Source organism: Myotis myotis, unplaced genomic scaffold (genome assembly GCF_014108235.1).
Source record: "Myotis myotis isolate mMyoMyo1 unplaced genomic scaffold, mMyoMyo1.p scaffold_m19_p_58, whole genome shotgun sequence".
NCBI classification, from domain to species: domain Eukaryota; kingdom Metazoa; phylum Chordata; class Mammalia; order Chiroptera; family Vespertilionidae; genus Myotis; species Myotis myotis.
Genome location: NW_023416366.1, coordinates 640 through 22,271, shown reverse-complemented (window position 1 = coordinate 22,271; position 21,632 = coordinate 640). Strand labels below are relative to the sequence as shown.

At 43.7% G+C, this 21,632-nt stretch overlaps 2 protein-coding genes and 1 pseudogene across 2 annotated transcripts in view; 2 read left to right on the top strand and 1 right to left on the bottom strand.

Moving 5' to 3' along the window:
• LOC118657512 (zinc finger protein 501-like) overlaps positions 1-20,810 on the top strand; it is a 42,310-nt gene extending 21,500 nt beyond the window's left edge. Inside the window, exon 5 of the mRNA XM_036311580.1 lies at positions 20,705-20,810. The gene's annotated coding sequence lies outside the window, so the exon portion shown is untranslated. The remainder of the gene's footprint in view (positions 1-20,704) is intronic.
• On the top strand, positions 15,730-21,101 carry LOC118657514 (putative protein ZNF720). Its single transcript, XM_036311589.1, has 3 exons — positions 15,730-15,868; positions 19,951-20,077; positions 20,705-21,101. The coding sequence occupies exons 1-3, from the start codon at positions 15,854-15,856 to the stop codon at positions 20,815-20,817; spliced, it is 255 nt and encodes an 84-aa protein (XP_036167482.1). The 5' UTR covers positions 15,730-15,853; the 3' UTR covers positions 20,818-21,101.
• On the bottom strand, positions 18,718-19,905 carry LOC118657533 (annotated as a pseudogene).
• Positions 21,102-21,632: the final 531 nt, after the last annotated feature.

Sequence of the window (21,632 nt, the reverse complement as noted above, 5' to 3'; positions counted from 1 at the left end):
CTGCACCCTGTCACACTCAGGGCAGGGCCAATGGGGAGGTTATGGCTCTACTCTGTCACACACAGATCAGGGCTTGTGGGGGGCGGTTGGGGCGCCGCCCTCTATCACCCATGGAGCAGGGCCAATCAGGTTTGTGGCACTGCCACTGTCACACTTCGGGCAGGGCCGATGGGGAGGTTATGGCTCTACCCCATCACACACAGAGCAGGGCCCGTGGCGGGGGTTTGGGGCTCCGCATACTGTCACACACAGTGCAGGGCCGATCAGGGGGTTGGGGTGCCTTCCCCTGTCACAAACAGAGCAGGGCGGATAGGGAGGTTGTGGCCCCGCCCCCTGTCACACAGAGCCGCAGGGCGATCTGGGGGTTTGGGCACTGTCCCCTGTCACGCTGATCCCGGTGCCAGGAGACCTCGCGGCTCCGCTGATCCCGGTGCTGGGAGGCATATTACCCTTTTACTATATAGGATAGAGGCCTGGTGCAGTGGTGGGGGCCGGCTGGTTTGCCCTGAAGGGTGTCCTGGATCAGGGTGGGGGTCCCCACTGGGGTTCCTGGCCAGCCTGGATGAGGGGATGATGGCTGTTTGCAGCTGGTCACACCCCCTTCAGGGTGGGGGTCCCCACTGGGGTGCCTGGCCAGTCTGGGTGAGGGGCTGAGGGCTGTTTTCAGGCTGGCGGGTGACTGAAGCTCCCAACCGTTCCTTTTTTCTTTTTCTTTTTTTATTCTGGGCCAGCTTTAGCTCTGAGGCTTAGCTCCAGCTCTTAGGTCTCAGCTGCTGAAAGCAGGTATATGGTTTGTTTGGGTTCTATAATCAAAACACTGTTTCAACTCCAGCTCTGAGATCCCGGCTGGCTGAAAGCAGGTTTCTGGAGTTTGTTTAGCTTCTATATTTGTAACAATGTTTCAAACTGCAAGCTCAGAGGCCGGCAGTAGCAGGCGGGGAACGTTGGAGTCGTCCGTCACTGACGCAAGCAAACCTCATGTTCGCTTCAAGCTGCCTTGCTGCCGGCTGCCATCTTGGCTGTCAGTTAATTTGCATATCGCCCTTATTAGGCAATGGGAATGGTAGCGGAGGTATGGCTAATTACCATGTTTCTCTTTTATTAGATAGGATTTTTATTGATTTCAAAAAAAAAAAAAAGAAAAGGAAGAGGATGGCATTTTGAGGATTAAAGCCCCGAGAATGGGAAAGAGAATGACTGGGAAAATCAGAGCCTGAAGAAAGGAAAAACACTGCCCATCATGAACTGGTGACCACGTGACCAGCAGTTACTATAAGAGACTGCCAGATCTGTACTTAAGGGGAAGGTCAGTCAGGCTTCCATAACCCATGGCTGCCTCATAATGTAGGGTATTCACTAGGATGGAAGGACATTCAGAGGAACGAGGTAGAAAACTCAACCTGTTGGTCTCCATGTAGGAGTTGATTGTGTGTGGCATCTGCTGTGTTGTTGGTTGAGTCCTCAGTGTGTAAATCGGAGCTTAATAAATATTGAATGAATGAATGAATGAATGACTCCTGTGAGTCCTTTAGGACTCAGCTCAGACATCAGCTCCTGTGGCCTCTCCCCAGCACTTCCCCTTGGCTCCTACAACCCTTCTTTCGAGCCTGGATTTTAGAATTTATCTGACTTTGTTGTGATCTCTACTTTCCTTCTGTCTCCTCACTGGGCCTTTCCCTCTACCACCTCCCTATGGCCCTCTGTCCTGCTGGACACCCTTCCTGATGTCCTGTGTGACACTTCCCCACCCACTGGAAACAAAGAACATGGGCTTTGCAGTCAGGCAGAGCAGGAGCAAGATTGCTTCACCTTCCCGGCACACAGCTGGTGGTACATTTACACAATGGAATACTATGCAGCTATAAAAACAAGGAAATCTTACCCTTTGAGACAACATGGATGGACCTGAAGATTATTATCCTAAGTGAAATAAGCCAGTTAGAGAAAGACAAATCTCACATGATCTCACTTATATGAGGAATCTAATGAGCAAAGTAAACTGACGAACATAATAGAACCAGAGTTATGGAAGGATGGAACAGACTGAGAGATCTCAGAGGGAAGAGGGTTAGGGGAGTGGAAAGAGATTAACCAAAGAACTTATATGAATACTAGAGGCCCGGTGCACATAAATTTGTGCACTCGGGGGAGGGGGGGTCCCTCAGCCCTGCCTTTGCCCTCTCACAGCCTGGGACCTCGGGAAATGACCACCTGCTGGCTTAGGCCCGCTCCCTGGGAGATTGGACCTAAGCTGGCAGTCAGACATCCCTCTGGCAGCCCGGGAGCCTTCAGGGGTTGCCCACTTGACAGCGGAGAGCAGGCTTAAGGTGTAGTCGGACATCCTTAGCACTGCTGAGGAGGTGGGAGAGGCTCCCACCACCACTGCTGTACTGGTAGCCATTAGCTTGGCTTGTGGCTGAGCAGAGCTCCCCCTGTAGGAGCACACTCACCACCAGAGGGCAGCTCCTGCATTGAACATCTGCCCCCTGGTGGTCAGTGTGTGTCATAGTGACCAGTCATTCCCAGCTGTTCTGCTGTTAGGGTCAATTTGCATATTACCCTTTTATTATATAGGAGTGCCTGGCCAGCCTGGGTGAAGAGCTGATGACTGTTTGCAGGCTGGCCACAGCCCATTCAGTGTGGGGGTCTCCCCTGAGGTGCCTGGCCAGCCTGGGTGAGGGGCTGATGGCTGCTTGCAGGCTGGCCACAACCCCCAGCCACCTAAGATCCCAGTGGAGGCTAGTTGGAAGCAGGTATCTGGATCTATTTGTCTTCTATAATTGAAACTTAGTTGCAATGAGCAGAGGCCACAGCCGCTCAGTGCCTGTGGGAAGGTTGGCTTGCTTCATCGTGCGGGCAACCAAGCCTTCTGCTTGCTCCAGCTTCGTGGCTGCCGGCCACTATCTTGGTTGGGTTAATTTGCATATAGTCTCTCTGATTGGCTGGTGGGCGTGGCTTAGGGCATAGCAAAGGTATGGTCAATTAGCATCTTTGTCTTTTATTTAGTGTAGATATGCATATCAATGGACACAGAGAATAGTGTGGTAAAGGCCTGGAAAGGCCTACTGAAATCACCTTTTGTATAAAGTCTCTCTTTACATAAACCCAGATTTTTTTAGTTGACAGTGTTAAATATGTGTTCCATGTGTGCTTAAAAAATATAGTCTCGCCAGGCCAATGTGGTTCAGTGACTGAGCGTTGACCCATGCACCAGAAGGTCACCAGTCTGATTCCTGTTCAGGGCACATGCTGATTTCAAGCTCATTCCCCAGCAGGGGGCGTGCAGGAGGCCGCCGATTGATGTTGATGTCTCTCATGGATGTTTATGTCTCTCCCTCTCCCTTCCTCTCTCTCTCTAAAAAAAAATATATACAAAAATAAAAAAAATCTATATGTATGGTCTGTGATTTTGTGATATAGAATTTAACTCACCAGGTCAAACTAATTTTTATGTTTTTCAGTTTTTTGAAGCCTTCAATAATTGTGAAGATTTTAATAACCTAATAATTTGCATGTTTTATAACGATAGTACAGGGAGACCCATGTCAAAAATTTCAAGTGATTAAGGAAATACTCCTTTTATTCATGTGAATACTCCTTTTATACATTTCACTCCCTTGTAAATTTTATAAGCAGCAAAACTCCCCGTGAACAACATGGATGCTTGACTTTGATCTGTAATTGGGTTTTCTCCAACAGTTCTGAGTTTGATAAAAAGTTCATGTGAAAATGGGAGCCTGTGTTGAAAGCTCTTTTGTGGCAACATGGTTGGTTGGTGATATTACTAAAGACAGTAAATCTACATAATCTACCTGGTCAAGATCGTCAAATCTAAGCCGAACACTGTATTAAAAACACATATATATGCTGGAAGCCAATGCCTGGAATGGTTTGATAAAAAGATGGGGTTAAGCTTTCAGTTACCTCAGGCTTAACTATAGAGATCAATATTGAGTAGCATAGTATAAGTGTAATCCAGTCAAGAAATCTTTCAAAATGGTTCCTTAGTTTCATAACATGGAAGAATCCTTCCTAGTATCAAAACCAACATTTGCAATAGAGATAGGGAAAGTTTCAATCCATTCTTCATTAATGAACAAATATCGCAGTTATATATATTAGAGAAAAAATTACTTACAAATATAATGAATTTGGGCTGTCTTTAGGAAGATGAATCTTCAGTAATCCCGAGAATCTCCTACTTGGGGAAGGTGTCTTAAAATATAATGCACTGGACAATGTATTTTACCAAGAATTGAACTTTACCAAACTTTAGTAAATATACATGTAAAAGAAATCTTAAAAATACATTGTGTGGCAAAGTTCTTATCCAAATGTCAACAGTTGGGGGATAATCATGTTATTGAGTTTATAATGAAATCTTACATATTTTATGAGTAATGATGTTCAAACCTTACAAAATATTAGGTATGTCAAATGTAATGAATGTCAAAAGAGTTCAATAAAGGCATAACCTGGGGAAACATCGTATATGAATATGGCAGTGACAACTTATCAATTTATGATATGCTAAAGGACAGTTTATCCAAAATGCCCTGATCTCATCAAAAGTTCTTACTGGACAGAAATGTTGCACATGTAGGGATTTGAGAAAAAAATGTAACTCATGATGGATATGATGTCATAGATATTGCTTTAAAGTTTCTTGAAGGTTTGAATGAGACCTCTGGAAATTGATTAGATTGTTTTACTTTCTTTAAGGTTCATTTGAAAGAGGATAGACATCTCTACTGAATGTCTTTAGAAATATTGCAAACATTTCCATATGGTAAAAGCAAATTCTATTGTCTTCTTGTTGTTTTTTAATATATTTTTATTGATTTCGAAGAGGCAGGGAGAGGGAGAGAGATAGAAACATCAATGATGAGAGAATCATTGATTGCCTGCCTCCTGCACACCTCCACAGGGGATCGAGCCCGCAACCTGGGCATGTACCCTTGACCAGAATTGAACCGGCCACTCGTCAGTCAGCAGGCCAACACTCTATCCACTGAGCCAAACCAGTTAGGGAAAATTCTATTGTCTTGTAACAGTACAAGACATTTATTATCCACACCTACGAGAACTTCATAAGTAGAAAACAAGCAAAAAGCTAAAATATAAAAAAAGTGCATAAAAATACTCCTTTTTTGCATAAATATAAAGGAGATTTGAAATTGAATTATATACAGAAGTTAATGACTAATTATGTTGTCAGAAAAATTTATCTCAACAAAGGTCTTGGAGTTTATCATTCCCCTCAAGTGTCGAATATATAAATAACAATACAATTTATGTCTATTTCGTAAAAGTTATTGCTGCATTTTTAAAAAATATATGTTTATTGATTTCAGAGGGGAAGGGAGAGGGAGAGAGAGATAGAAACATCAGTGATGAGAGAGAATCATTGATTGGCTGCTTCCTGTGTGCCCCACACTGGGGACCAAGCCCACAACCCAAGCATGTGCCCTTGACCAGAATCGAACCCAGGACCCTTCAGTCCACAGGCCGATACTCTATCCATTGAGCCAAACCAGCTAGGGCTGCATATTTTTTAAAAAGCATGGACGGTGACCTAAATTATCACATGCTTCATCCCTCCAGGTCTTGTACTTATAAAAGTCTCCGCATCTGAGCACAGAGTGAGTGGGGAATGGGAACGGAAATGGTGTTCTGATAGATGTTGGTCTGCGATGGCCTGTTTCCCAAAGGTAGAATTTTGAATTTCACACAGATATAATTTTGAATTTTACCTTCAAGTTTGCATCTCCTGCACAGACAACTGCACTCCTTGCTTCATTAAATTACTTATTTGGGTCGTTCCTCCATCCAATCATCGCTCCACCACAACTCTGCCAGGTTCTCAGACCCCAGAGCTGGAGTTCAGCTGGCATCTCTGCCAATACTCACCGGCGAGTCCACCACTTCCCAATAGAAGTTTTGAGCAAATCCGTTTTCATCCTGTTAAAACAAAGACATTGTAGCTTTCAACGTAAGTGGCCCACTGACCTCTACATTTTACATAAAACATTTTGAAATATCAACTTAAAATGGGCAGGGAGTAGTCCTGCTTTACAGGGCACGAAAGAAATTGCACAGGTTCAGAATTCAGAAAATACAAACTGTGAGGCACGCGGACAGGAGTAGGGGCCCAGCTATCATCCCTGGCGACGCTGACCCTGGTCATCCTGGGGCTGGGCTCCACCTCCAGTAGGCAATGTGCTCCAGCATCGGTTCCGCCACTTTTCCCACCGGACAGGCCACACCCTCGTTTAGGCCGCAGTGCATTTCACGCGCCTTCCTGGAGCTCAGCCCAAACCAGCCCAGATGCTACGTCCGAGTCTAACCCCCTGTTCATGCTCCGCGCTTCGGCCCGGCCACGCCCTCTCGGTGTCCCCGGAGCCCCTGCCGCCCCGAGCCCCGCCCAGCGCCCGCCGTGCCTCGCCCCGCGCCCCACCACGTCCCCTTTGCCGCCCCGCGCACGCGCAGTTACTTCCGGACCCGGAAGCGGCTGGTGCAGAGGGAAGGTAACCGTGGAGTCTGAGACCTTTGGTCTTTCTCCTTTAAACCTCCGCATCTCAGCCCACAGCCCTGCACGTGTGAAGCCCGAGGGCGGAGGAGACCTTGAAACCCCGAACCCGCCTCCCATCGGCGGTAAGTCTCGCGTCCCGGTGAGACCTCTGACCCCGAGGGCTTCGCTGCGGGTTTGAGACCCGCTTTACCTTTGGCTGAAACTGTGGAGCCCTCTCTGCCTGCGGTCTGCCTTCCCGGGGCCCCTGCGCCGGCCCGCGCGTGGTTTTCCTGCTAAAACCGTTCACGGGCCAGCCCTCCGCCCCAGGCCATTAAACTATTGGGAGATGGAGTCAAACCCTCTCTCCCTCCGCAGCCTCGCAGTTCCCAGCCTGTAGAGCCGGATTCCTCCCTGGCCTGGGAGTATAGACACCCCCGTTTCCAGTCCCCCCCCCCCCCCACGCCCCACTAAACGAGTATGAGGCCGGATGCCGAGTAGTGTGCACGTTTCAGTAAGGTGGGATGTAGGACAGAAGAACACGGGGTGTCCCAGGAAGCTGTCACCTCCCCCCTGCGCAGGGATTGGCTTCGTGGAAGGTGTGACTGCGACGGGGTGGTCCTGAAAGGGGCGCAGTGCAGGTGAGTGGGAATCAGAGAAAGAGATAATGAGAAGAAATAAAGTAGTGAGAGGGCAGAAAGGTCAGTGAGGGGGCCCATGAGGAGACAGCAAAGTTGAGGACGTGGAAGGTCCTTGCAAATCGACTGTTAAGTATGAAAGAGGAACTCGGGAAAGTGGTAAATGGAGAACAAGTAGAGACCCATGGAGGAAAAGGGGGAGCTCTAGAGACGTGAAGGGGAGCAAAAGGGTGAGGAGTCCTTGGTTAGCAGAGTTGGGGCCCCCGAAGGGCGAGGCCCTTGAGATGGAGAGAGTCAGGAGAAAAAGTTGGATGAGGCCTGTGTAGGGGCTGGAAGGGAGGAAGCCCAGCAAGAATCAGCACTGTGTTGCCCTGACCGGTTTTGCTCAGTGGATAGAGCGTTGGTCTGCGGACTGAAGGGTCCCAGGTTCGATTCCGGTCAAGGGCATGTACCTTGGTTCGGGCACATTCCCAAAGGGGGCGTGCAGGAGGCAGCTGATCGATGTTTCTCATCTACTCATCTATGTTTCTCTCTATTCCTCTCCCTTCCTCTCTGTAAAATATCAATAAAATAGAGAAAATAATCAGCTTAGCCAGGCGGTGGTGCCAGGGAGTCTGGCAGGAGAGGTGGAACCAGAAGGGAAGCAGAAGGGGCACAGGGATGGGGAGAGAAAGGCGAAATGTATGGAGGGTGAGAACAATCAGAGAGATTAGGGAGAAAGGGCTACTGAAGGTCACGGTTCCAGTAATTTCACGGAACAGGTATAGGAAAGGAATAGAATAAAGGGGAGACAGGAGCGAAGGGGGAACACAGGAAAGGACAGTGGAGAGAAACAAAGGAAAGAGAGCGACCTAAATGGATTGAGAAACAGAAGTGGAGGAGGAAGGGAACCCCGTTCTGGGCGAGTGGAAAACTGATGGATGTGGGTGAGTTGTGATGTGTTGACTTGTGGCTTTGTGACCTATTTAATTTAATATTTGTATTTCAGTTATACAGATGCAAACGAGAATTGCACAAGTCCAGTTTATAAGGCTTGTTCATTTTATAAATGATAAAATGGTTATTTGCGTCAGCAGATAGCTTTCATTTGCAGCCCTTATTCAGCCAGAGGGGAGAGTCTTGTCTCAGTCAGTCCTGGGTCTCTTCCCATTTCCTGGGATGGGATTAGAAAGGTGAACTGGGACAGAATGACCAAGTTTATCACCACATGATGTTTTCTCAAGGAGTATTAAAAGTGTTGGTTTTTTATTTCTTTGAAATGGGTTTACTTTTTCCTTTCTACTGCTGTTACATTTATTTCACTGTATCTTAAAAAGTATATTGAAATAGCCCTAACTGGCTTGGCTCAGTGGATAGAGTCAGCCTGTAGACTGAGGGATCTCAGATTTGATTCTGGTCAAAGGAATGTACCTCAGTTGTGGGCACATCCCCAGTAGGGGGTATGCAGGAGGCAGCTGATTGATGTTTCTCTGTCATCAATGTTTCTAACTCTCTATCCCTCTCCCTTCCTCTCTGTAAAAAATCAATTAAAAAATATTAAAAATAGTATATTTAAATAAATTTTTGTTGAATTTCCACTTTGTTGTAAATTTTCATTTACTTCTGAAATAAGCATTGTTGACGTCTCATTACCAGCTCTTACCATTCTTTTCTAAATATAGGGCAGCTTAAATTAAAAAATAAAATTAACCCTGGAAGTCATTATATTTTTGAAAATTTGAATTTTTTCCCTTTTGAATATATTGTATCTAGTTTAGATCATGTGCTTTGCATTCTTTCTCTCCCTTAAAATATGTGGGAACATCCATTGGTATACACAAATGATTAGGCTATTTCAGTGTACACTTAGTAAGGATGGTTTGTTCTTGAGAGAACCTAGTTTTAGTGAGTTAGTATAATATTCACAGTATTAAAAATTCCATTTATATGATTTGTTAAATTAGTGAGCTGTGAGCTACAATGATATTCCTCTAAATCCCTTTTCTCCATTCTCTGAAAATGTTGAAGGATGGACATGAAAGTTTGCTCCAAGAGAGCTCATCTGTTCATGGTGAAGGAATTTGATCAACCTATTTCCAAAGGTAACATGTTTTTTAAAGTTTTCAGCGCCAAAACCTAAGTGCACAATCATATATATTTTAAATAATTCGCTGTGAATACCTGGAAAAGATGCAGGAAATGCTTGTGTCTCTTTAATAGACCTGTGGACAGACAGTTCTATTAAGGTAGACGGAGTATTATTAGTGCCTTTTGGACAGACAGATCAGGAAATTGAGGCAATAGAATGAAAGGCTCAGATGCTGGAAGCAGAAAGCCATGAGTCAAGTCAAATCTTGGCTCTGTGATGCACAAGCTGTGTGAGTTTTGGAAAATTATGTACCTTGGGGTCAGCATCTGAGAAATGGGATAATAAAGGCTCCAACTTTGCAACTAAGTGTGTGAATTTATAAAAGCCCAGCACAAGACCTGTGTCACTGAGGTGCTATGTGTGCAAGTGATCACTACAAAGTGTTTCTTGTTAGAGCTCCCTGTGCTCATCAGGAACCCACTGGGACTTTCCTAACCTCACCCCCTTCAATCCACCTGCCTCCTACCCCCACACCTGCTCCTAGGTTCTTTATTCCATCATAGACGTCCCTTGATGCTGCTTCCCTGAGTAGGAAGTCCCAGCACCTTTGCCTGGTGTTTGTGGCATTTTTCAAAGCTTCTCCCACACCCACCTAAATCTGGCTAAAGTTACTGGAACACCCTGAACATTTGCATTATTGGAGGGCTTTGCATATGGTTTCCCTCCCCATGATCCATGAGACCACACTCACCTGGCTTATAGACTGTTGGGCCCAAATATATCCCTTATGGCTCTTTACACGCACAATTCCCACTGAAATCAATATCTTTTCCTAATCGTCCTATTTTCCCAGCGTCCCCTCTGTCCACTCCAGTCACTGGACAAGACCCAGGGTCCTCTGTGCCAACAAGTCCCCCACCCCCATTCTCTATCCCTCTTTCTCCTGGTTTCAGACCCCTGAATTGACCCATTCTCTCCTTTCCACCTTCATGGTTTCAGGTGGTTCAGCTTCTGTCCTCTGTCCCTCAGCCTTCTTCTAGACTCCTCTTTGGTCTCCAGTGTCTACCATCCAGTCTGTCCCCCTCTCATGGCCCTAAAGGGGTCTTCCTGTATCCAGAGCTGACCTACCCTCCCCTGCTTACAGCCCTCTCATTCCACCTGTCCCTTCAACAGTGTCCAGGGTCCTCAGTTTAATGAGGAACTCACCAAGACAAGTTAGTGCCCACGAGCCGCAGGAGGGAAGCAGCCATAAGGCAGCATTGGGTGCCTGGGGCCCCTCTACCTCTTCCTTCACCAGTGCAGGCACCAAGCAGATACTAGCAGCAGGAGCAGAGGGGCCTGAGGAATTGTAAGGGCTGTGTTCCATCAGACCCTGGGTTTTTTTTGGGGGGGGGGTCGTAGAAAAGAGGAGTCTGAGAGGGGAGAGGTAGGTGGTGATTGAGGAGAAGTGCTAGGACAGGGAAGGAAAGAAAGGCCTGCCTGGTGCTGGTTGTGAAACCTCGGGAGTACTCCTGGCGCTCTGTGGCTTAGGCTCCACATTGGTAAAATGGGCACAGTCATTACCACGTAATGTTGTCATAAGAATTAATGACTCTGCAGAAAGAGCTTAGAACAGCCTGGCCCTTAGGAAGATTGCATTTTATTTTGTAATTGGAAAAATGTGTTTCTATTGCTTTTCTATCAAATTGTTTATTCCTCTTCTTTAATATTCTGTGAGAGTTATAAGGGTGACAAGAACCTTATCTGTCTCATTCATTGCCAGAACCTATTAGTTAGAGCTCATTAGATAATATTATAATAGTTTCAATACATGAAATATTTCAGTGAATGGATAGATAATAACACATGCAGTGTATGAAGCTAAAATGGCCCATTGGAGCCCACAGATCAGGCTCCCTTTGCTCCTTCTATACTCCATCTCCTGCTCTCTCCCACTCCCTGCATCAGCTGCAGGCACAGGGTCCTCCTCACTGTTCTTTAAACACATAGGAAGGTTTCTGCTTTAGGGCCTTTGCTGTGACTGTTATATTGTTCCCAACCTTCACTGAGTTTTCCACAGTTTTAACTTGTCTTCATTGGGCTTCTCTAGACTCAAGATATTTTTCTGTTTATTTATTTGTTTGTATACTTATTGTCTGTCTCCTGATTAAGATCCCACATGTGCAAGGCCTTGGTCTTGTTCTATTCTGTGTCTCCAATGCCAGGCACCAAATAAAACTTGAATGAGTAAATGTAAGTACTAGTGGCAAAGCTAAAGATGAATGACATAATGATTGGAAATGTAAGGAGAAATTGAGAAACGTATATCTAGAGTGAAAGTTAGAATTTTTTTAATTCCTCTCTCAGAACTTGGCAGATCTGTAGACAAATACAACAAGGACAAAAAGACTGAGTAACACCATGATATAAGGTTGGGAGTGTATGTACACACTCACTTGACTCTGACCCTACAAAAAAAAAATTCTTTTCCTGAGACCATGCTCAGTTACAAAGGTGATTTTATACTTAACCTCAAAGAAAGCATCAAAGAAATGAAAAGGTTGGGTATTACAGGCACAGTCTGCCCTCATATTGCATAAAATACTTTCATGTTGATACTGTAGTGCTGGCCCATCCAGTATGGCAGCCAGTCTCTTCCTGTGGCTGTTGTGCGTGTGAACTGTGGCTAGTCTCAGTTGAGATGTGCTGTTAGTGGAAGATACATACTGATTGTTCAAAACACAATAGGGGGAAATGGTTGTGAAATACCTTATATAAGTTTCTTTAAATATTGACTATTTGTTGAAATAGAACTATTTATAGTAAGTGTGTATTCAGTTAAATAAAAGATTGGGTTAACTCAAATTTGTGATTTAATGATTGTTTGAAAATTATAAAGTTATCAAAAATAAATCCAACCAGATCAGTATAGAGAACAGATTAATGGTTGCACTGGGTTGCACTGAGTTGTCAGTCGGGGTATCAAGTAAAGGATCTGGTTTGTGGTCCCTGATTTAAACAAACCTACCTGTGTGATAAAATTTCATAGATATATACACACACACACTTACACACCCACCCATGTAAATTTACCATGTAAGGGTTCAGTTGGGTCTCTCAAAAATCATATGTTGAAATCTTATCCACTGCCTTGGGATATTACCCCATTTAAAGAATGGATCCTTAAACAAAATAATCAACTTAAATTAAAGACATTAACTGTGGGCCCTCCTCCAATATTCCTGTTGTCCTTATTAACAGGGGAAATCTGGTCACAGAGATATGCATAGAGGGAAAAGGTACTAATTTTTTATTCCCAAAAACAATGTTAATGAGAAATAATGACTTGGGCCTATGGATTTGCTTCTCTGCAGTTAAAAGCATAAATTTCCACATGAAGATTTTGGGGATGCATTAAGGTTTTATTAGAGTCAATCTCTTGTGTTTCAGGAATTTGTTTTCTGTTTCTTTCATAATAATTATGTTTGTTAAACTATAAAATTTAGAGTTTATTTTAATCATATTTTCTGCCTCAAATTTAAGAATATGACTACTAACCTTATATGCCATAGAAAGTACTTTTAATGTATAAACACAGTATAAATACAGGTTCAGAATTCTCACAACAGAGTCAAACCCATAGGAACAAAGATTAGAGGAAAGATTAGCGTTGCCACAGGCAGAGGAGAGTGGAAATGGGAGTTGCTATTCAGCGATACAGATTTTGATTTATCAGAGATGAATAAGTCTCAGAGATCCACTGTACAACATTTTGCCCGTTAACACTATTGTATTGTACACTTAAAATTTCATTAAGCCTGGCCAGTGTTGCTTAGTAGTTGTGTCGACCTATGAACTAGGAGATCGTGGTTCAATTCCGGGTCAGAGCACGTGCCCAGGTTGCTGGCTCGATCCCCAATGTCGGCCTACGGGAGGGAGTCTCTCTTATCATGGATGTTTCTATCTTTTTCTTCCTGTCCCTTCCTCTCTGAAATCAATAAAAATATATATTAAAATATTGAGACGGTAGATCTCATGTGGTGTTCTTACATTAACAAGAGCAACGATTAAAATGTGTTTGGGGGTACAGTTAGAGAAAGTGAACATGAATGTGATACAAACAATCTCATGTCTTGACAGGCTTCTAGAGTATGCTCCTTTACTTCATTTGCAAATACAGCTGTGATGGAAACACTTTTCTACCCCTTGTCCCTTAGGGATTGAGGCTCCATTCACCTATGGACAGGGGATGAGGGAGATTGTCCTGTTATACGTGTCCCATGGGAGGGGTGTGGGCAAAGGGGACTGGGTGGCATTTTGGAAGGATTTTTTTTTTTTTTTTACTTTTTTACTTTATTTATTTATTTATTTATTTTTTATTGCTTAAAGTAATACAAAGGGTATTACATATGTGTCCATTTCCCCGCCCCTCCCCCCCCCCCAGACAGTCCCCTATCCTCCCCTATCCCCCAGTGTCTTATGTCCATTGGTTATGCTTATATGCATGCATACAAGTCCTTTGGTTGATCTCTTACCCCCCTACCTCCTGTCCCGCAACCCTCCCCGGCCTTCCCACTGCAGATTGACAGTCTGTTTGAGGCAGCTCTGCCTCTGTATCTATTATTGTTCAAAAGTTTCTAATGGACTCTATTATCCATGAATGAGTGAGATCATGTGGTATTTTTCCTTCATTGACTGGCTTATTTCACTTAGCATAATGCTCTCCAGTTCCATCCATGCCGTTGCAAATGGTAAGAGTTCCTTCCTTTTTAGAGCAGCATAGTATTCCATCGTGTAGATGTACCACAGTTTTCTAATCCATTCATCTACTGATGGGCACTTAGGCTGTTTCCAGATCTTAGCTATGGTGAATTGTGCTGCTATGAACATAGGGGTGTATATTTCTTTTCTGATTGGTGTTTCTGGTTTCTTGGGATATATTCCTAGAAGTGGGATCACAGGGTCAAATGGGAGCTCCATTTTCAGTTTTTTGAGGAAACTCCATACTGTCTTCCATAGTGGCTGCACCAGTCTGCATTCCCACCAGCAGTGCACAAGTGTTCCTTTTTCTCCACATCCTCTCCAGCACTTGTCGTTTGTTGATTTGTTGATGATAGCCAGTCTGACAGGTGTGAGATGGTACCTCATTGTTGTTTTGATTTGCATCTCTCGGATGATTAGTGACTTTGAGCATGTTTTCATATGTCTCTTGGCTTTCTGAATGTCCTCTTTTGAAAGGTGTCTATTTAGGTCCTTTGCCCATTTTTTGATTGGATTGTTTATCTTCCTTTTGTTAAGTTGTATGAGTTCCCTATACATTTTGGAGATTAGGCCCTTATCAGATATGACATTGGCAAATATGTTTTCCCACACAGTGGGTTTTCTCGTTGTTTTGTTGATGGTTTATTTTGCTGTGCAGAAGCTTTTTATTTTGATGTAGTCCCATTTGTTCATTTTCTCTTTAGTTGCAAGTGCCCTAGGAGCTGTATCAGTGAAGAAATTGCTTCAGCATATGTCTGAGATTTTGTTGCCTTTGGATTCTTCTAGAATTTTTATGGTTTCCCGTCGTACATTTAAGTCCTTTATTCATTTTGAGTTTATTTTTGTGTATGGTGTAAGTTGGTGGTCTAGTTTCATTTTCTTGCATATATCTGTCCAATTTTCCCAGCACCATTTATTGAAGAGACTATCTTGGCTCCATTGTATGTTCTTGCCCCCTTTGTCAAATATTAATTGAGCATATTGGTTCGGGCCGTGGAAGGATTTTGAGGGCAGGATTTTTGCAGAGCCCTGTTGCCACCAAGTTTTGTCTTCTCCCCTGTTGCATCTGCACAGTAGCTACAGGCCTGGCGAAACCCATTCCAGGACAACCCCATCTCTAGGGATCCACCCTGGGAGGCTGCCCTGTAGAAGTTCCTGCCCCAACCCCTCACACTACGCACAGGGCTTGGGTGTGTTAGGTCTAGTCTCTCTCGCCCAGTGCTACCTACAGCAGGTCACCTCCACCAGAGCACTAAGTAAAGATGCTATTTCATGGGCCTCACTGCAGCTCTACAGAATCATAACTTTTTAGAGTGAAACCTTGATCCCCACGGTTCTGTGTGCACGTTAAAGCTGCAGAAGAAATGCTTCGCTAGGTGGTCCCCTCCCATTCGACCACTTGACGAGTTGTAAGAAATAACACTGCCTGTGCCTCCCCCTCAGAGTTGAACAGCCGGTCTGGGTAGAACATCGTGGTCATTTTAGTGTGGTGCTCCAGGTGATTCAAAAGTGTGGCCAGGGTTTAGCAGAAGGGCTCCCTGCCCCAGTGCATTTGTGAGAGTTGACAATGGGCTTTGGTCCAGGGTCCTCTCTTGGGTTTGGGAGGAACAGAAGTGCAGCCCACTTTCTCATTGCTGGGTTGGAATTTGGGCGTGTCTGTTGGAGGGGAGAGCAAGAGAAGACAGGAGAGAAAAACAGTTTGATCTTCATGTAGCATCTCATTGTTTCTTAATCTCTCCTGTGTCAAAGGGCATGGGAGTGTGAGATTTTTCATCATTCAAGTCCTTCTGCCTGTGAGTGTGGTGGAAGCACGGCATATCTTCTCCAGATGCAGGTGTGATTGGTCAACATAAAGTCGCCTGAGAAAACAACCCAGAGCAGGAGGAGGAAGAGGACAGTATGGCTGCTTCTCAGGTAAGCGCTCTGTCTTGGCTCAGTTCTGTGTCTGCTTTTCCTTCCAAAGTTCATGTATTTAGATGGTGCAGACCTTTGTTTCTCTATTTCTGATGATCCTGCAACACGAAGTTGTTTTCACCTGCTTACTTTTTTTCTTTGTGATTCTATAAGTTCCCTCTTTAAACTGTGACTGTCGCTTGGGGTTATGGGTTCCCCAAGATAGAAATCAAGAGGAACCTCTAGAGATATATCTTGGGAAATTTTCTTAGGCTTATGCTCTTTCATAAGGGAGACAACACAGAAGAAAGGAAGGGCCCCTGAGCTGCTGAGGGGCTGGCGCTGCTTGGCGGCCCTGACAAGCTTGGGACACATAGGAGGGTGGTTTGAAAAAGGCCTGCTGGTGGAGATTTCCATTTCAGGGTGCAGTTACTTCCTTTTCCAATGGGGTTGTCTGGTTGTTAGCGCCTGCGCTGTGGGGGAGAGATGGCAGCGTAGTCACTAGAGCCACCTGAAGAAGGTCATGTAGCAGTCAAGCCTTCATCAACTGCTCATGTGGGTCAGCAGTTTCAACATCTGCAAGGAAGCAGGCCTTTAGGAGGCAGATAAAGTCAGCTACCTCTGCGTTTTTGTCCACAGCTTTCTGTCTATTGTGTCCATCCAGGTCCCCCATAGGAATCTCACCATAAGTTAATGACCATTGTGTGGGAAGAAGGTACTTTCTTCTACCTTCAAAGTTCTCTCAGCTGGCCTAATCAGAAAGGGGATATGTATGGGAGCTGCACACACATGACAGAGTCAGAGACCCCACATGCAAGAGAGGTTCAGAGACTGAAAGGGAAATTTAGCATCTAAGACATTCTGAGCCTGGGATGAGGTAATGCACCTTGGGACTTTAGAATATTGTTGCCAGGAAATCACATGTTCAGGAAATCCTAGGTTCCTTACCATCTAGGTAGTTCAAATGTCATTTTTGGTTTACCTTATATCACAGGTCACGCTCATCATTTAAATTCTTCTAGGTAGTTAAGGGGGAGAGCAGAAGTTTCTCTTGAACCCAAAGGGTCTTGATGCCTTCAGCTCAACATAATGCATGTACCATTGAAGCACATCTTAGGGTGCCTTGTTCTGAACCCCTATCTTCAACTTTTCAAAACATTTTCTTTGCCACAGTTCAACATGGGAAGGCATTGATATCCGAGTTCCTTATTGAGATGATGTTTGCAGAAGGGACATGCAGGTTTTACATTTCCTATGTCTGCAACATCTGCTGTGCAGAACAGGATTGAGACAAAGCACCTTTAACCAGGATGGCCTTAGTGGCCGGGATTAGATCAGAAAGTTCTGCAAAAGAAAACTCATTAGCAGTGACTTGCTCTCTACATTGGCATGGATGCTTTATTCTTTAAATGCTCTGTAAGATTTATACAGTATAGGAGGTATTTGTGGAATGAATTTTGTATAAAATTGGTATTAGTGATGATGTGTCCATCTGTCACTTGATGTGCCTTCCTTTGCACCTGATTTTCACTTGGTGCGGGTGTTCTCTGCCCATTTCCTGAAATATAAAGTTAATTTTTGTTTTTTTTTAAATATGGGTGTCAAAAGTTTTTTGAGAGTTGTGCATAAATGATCACATTTCTTCTGGAAACTTTCATTGCTTTTCAATTTTGCTTTATTTGTAGGTTGCTTTGTTGTTGTTCACTGGAGATACTTGCTTTGCCCCAGACCTGTAAATTTTTATTGTATTTCACCGACTTGTCACAGATACACTCTTCTTTATCACTGCTTTGTATTTTCAAAAATGTTTACAAGCATCATAGTAATGGATGTTCAAGTGTGTTAAATTTATAAAGTACAGATCAGCACTAAAGATAACTTTTATCAAATAAATAAAAGGCTAAGAAGTAATAACGCTAATATTTTTTATCATGGTGTGTTTACCTCCCTTTTGTGTTTATAAAATACAATCATTCACAAAGAGATTTGTGACATTGGCACATTGACATTAATGTTGATTTTATTTCAGGTAATTTTATTGACATGAACATTTTATTTTGTGTTGCATATAATGTGTACATAGTTTCCATTTTTATGTCTGCCTCTTTGCAAAAATGTTAACATTATTTGCCCTGTTCTTTCTTCGTACCTTCTTGTTTGTATTCTTTACAGTTACAACAGCTGTGTACATTCATGAGGGTTGTGTCTGTGTACTGCTCTGTGATCTTTTTGACAAATTCGAAGTAAAGTTTGGAATAACACCCAGGCTCTACCATTTTATGGATATCTTACAAAATATTTTCCTTAAAAAGGATGAATAGCCATGGCTCACTTGGTTGAGCATTGACCCATGCACTGAGAAATCACTGGTTCAATTCCCGGGTTAGGGCACATGCCCGGGTTCAGGGCTCAATCCTTGGTAGGGGGCATGCAGGAGTCTGCTCATTGATGTTTCTATCTCATCGACATTTCTGTTTCTTTGTCCTTCCCCCTTTCTCTCTCTCTAAAAATCAATAAAAACATTTTTAAAAAAATGAACAAGAATGTTATTGTTCTTTGAATACTTTTGAGATTTATTAATTAATATATAAATGTTAAAACAGCTGTGGTTGATGGGCTTACTAATCTATGAGACCTGTAAAGCCCATAAAATTGTTCAGTCAAAATCTTGTATATGAACTTTTTTCCTGTGTTTTCTTCTTCTGTGGTATCCAAAGGTATGGGACACGTACCAGCACATTGGCATCCATAGTTATAAGTGAGCTGGTTAAACATATGTAAATTTAGGCCCCACCCAGAACTCATTAATATTTTATTTATTTATTTTATTTTTTAGCAGGCTTAATTCACTTTATTTGTCTTGTATAAAATTATGTGTTTGCCACAGCTGGAGCCTGGGTCCTCTGCACAGAAACTCTGGTGGGGGTCTTTACAAGATGGCCAGTGAATTCCTGATAGGAAGACTTGGTGAACACAGTCTCTTTCTAGAGATCTGGGGTAAGATAGCTGTAGGTCTTAGAGATGGCATCAGAGGTGGCCTTGGCGAAGTTGCCCAGGGTGGCAGTGCAGCCCCTGGCCGAGGTATAGCAGTCGTTAATAGCAGCCATCATCAGCATCTTCTTAGGCACAGGGGCCAAGACAATGCCCGTACTCCTGGAGGCAGGGATGAGGCGCACCAGTAAAGAGTCACAGCGGCCAGTCACCTTGCAAGGAACGGTGTGGGTCTTGCCAATCTTGTTTCCCCTATAGCCTCACCGCACGGGCGCAATAGAGAGCTTGGCCAGGATAATGGCTCCACGGATGGCAGTGGCTACTTCCTTTGAGCACTTAACACACAGACCAAAATGTCCAATGGCGACAAATGCCTTGAACTGGGCCCTCTGGCCAGCACTTGTCTGCTTTTGCACAGGCATAATCTTCAAGACCTCATCCTTGAGGGATGCCCCCAAGAAAAAGTCTATGATCTCAGATTCCTTGATGGGCAAGGAGAATAGATAGCTTTCCTCTAGGGATTTGATCTTCATGCCCTTGACCAAGCGGCCAGCTTGGTGATAAGTGATCCACTACTTGCCCTCAGCCTTGCCTCCATGAGCTACGCGGTTTCAGCCACTGCCCTGATCCCGGCGGCCACCCCGGCCCCGGATGCCGAAGCCAAATCCTCCATGGAAACCCCAGAGACCTCCTATTCTGCCCTGGTGTCATCCGCCATTTGGTGTTTCCTTGGAAAAGAAGCTCATTAAAATTTTAAAAGTGCTACACTGTGCTCACTCAAAATGACTTCTCCAGCTAAGAAATATGTACAGTTGATCCTCTGTGATTCAAACATAGCACTCAAAAATGGATATGCCTGTGTTGATGCCTGTATTTTTAAAATTTATCTTTCAGAAAAGTAAAACTTCTACTGTGGTTTTGTGGATCATATGCCATCTTCCTTTCTAAAAATACATTAGAGAATATTAATGTCAAAGTGATGCTGTTGGATAACTCAGGATACTGTCCTAAGTCTAAACTGGTTCTATTAACTTTTCATTTTGGGTGACCTTATGACCTCTGCCCATGGTCAATTGATTAATGCTTTTCTTTTAATTTCCTTTTAATTTCAGGGGCAGTTGACCTTCAGTGATGTGGCCATAGAATTCTCTCAGGAGGAGTGGGCGTGCCTGGACCCAGCTCAGCGGAAACTGTACATGGACGTGATGTTGCAGAACTACAGGAACCTGGTATTCCTGGGTGAGGACCACGTCCTTCCAGAATTTCTCCTCCACCCGCAGGGTGTTGTTGTCTTCATTAGCACAGTGTCTGCTTGTAGCTTCTGCTTTTATAATAGAGTTTCAGATCCGTGTTATTAAGGAAAGAAATTGGGGTTTTGCTGGTGCAGAACAAAAAGGCTTCCTGATGTATTTGGAAGTGGAACTCAAGATTTGAAAACTTTAAATGTTGTCTCCAGTATAGTTAAAGGTTCTGTCAGAAAATAATATTTTGGAAAATAATTTTTTATGATATTCTGGTATTCTACAATGTCCTTTCTTCTTACTTGAGCACAGAGCTGATTGGAAATTGGAGATTCTCCATTGAACCCATGTTTCTTTTTTTTTTGTAAGTTTTTGGTTGTTGTTTTTAATATATTTTTATTTGATTTCAGAGAGGAAGAGAGAGGGAGAGAGAGGTAGAAATATCAGTGATAAGAGAGAATCATTGATTGGCTGCCTCTTGCACATCCCTTACTGGGGATTGAGCCTGCATCCCAGGCATGTGGCCTTGACCAAAATCAAACCAGGGACCCTTCAGTCCCCAGGATGACACTCTACCCAATGAGCCAAACTGGCTATGGCCCATGTTCCTTTTTCTAATAAACAGGTGTGTCTAAGCCAGACCTACTCACCTTTTTGGAGCACATGAAGGAGCCCTGGGAGTTGAAGGGAAAAAAGACAATACCCATCCAGCCAGGTAGGTGGAAATCAAGGAAATAGATGATCCAGGTGAGAGGCCGAAGATCGGGTATTATATAATGGTTTGGAAACATCTGCTTCAATGGGACTGATTTTCGAGAGGGTCACGATTATTTCTATTTCTGGCTTCGAGGGACAGATCCTCTCCATCATCATCTAAGGATTCTCTTTCTGCTTCCATCACATTTGCAGTGAGAGCCAAAGTCCTCCTGTAACAGTGTAAGGGTGGCATGACCTGGCTACTATTGGATTTCTTGGTGAACTTGGGGAAGTCTGTGCATGTTGCTGAGGAATTTTAAATTAAACTAGTTTTTAAAGTTCTGTTTTCTGCCTCTGAGTAATTTGGGAGGGAAGTGGTTGAGATACTGTAATTTGGTTCCCACATCCCAGGAACACTGTGGGTCAGTGTCCAAGTTGTCTTATCCTTCTTTTGCTTGATCAAGTCTTTCCTAATGTTTCTATTGTATATTTCATTCAGATACTAACTATATTCTTCAGTTCCCAATATCTGTTGGTTCTTTCTTATACTTCTGTCTGCTTGCATTTTTATTATTGTCATGCCTAATTGTGATGGCAATAGTTTTTTATGTTTTTTTCAATTGAGCCCTTTTAAAGGTTTTTTTTTCTTATCTTTGTCAGGTAATTAACATATGTTTATTAAATTAGGGCCAACTTATGGAGATTTATTTTGTCCCTCTGGTTGGATTGCTTTTCTGTTTCTTCATAAGCCTTGTGATCTTTTGTTGCGATCCCATTCTTTATAACTTGATTTATACAGGAAAACAAAAATAACTATCAGCTGTGGTAGGTTTTTAAAGGCCTGTCACACCTATTCT

Excerpts from the sequence above, each read along its gene's own strand:
- LOC118657514 (XM_036311589.1), top strand. Across the intron at positions 20,078-20,704 it reads CAGGAACCTGGTATTCCTGG|GTGTGTCTAAGCCAGACCTA; the intron begins GTGAGGACCACG and ends TCTAATAAACAG.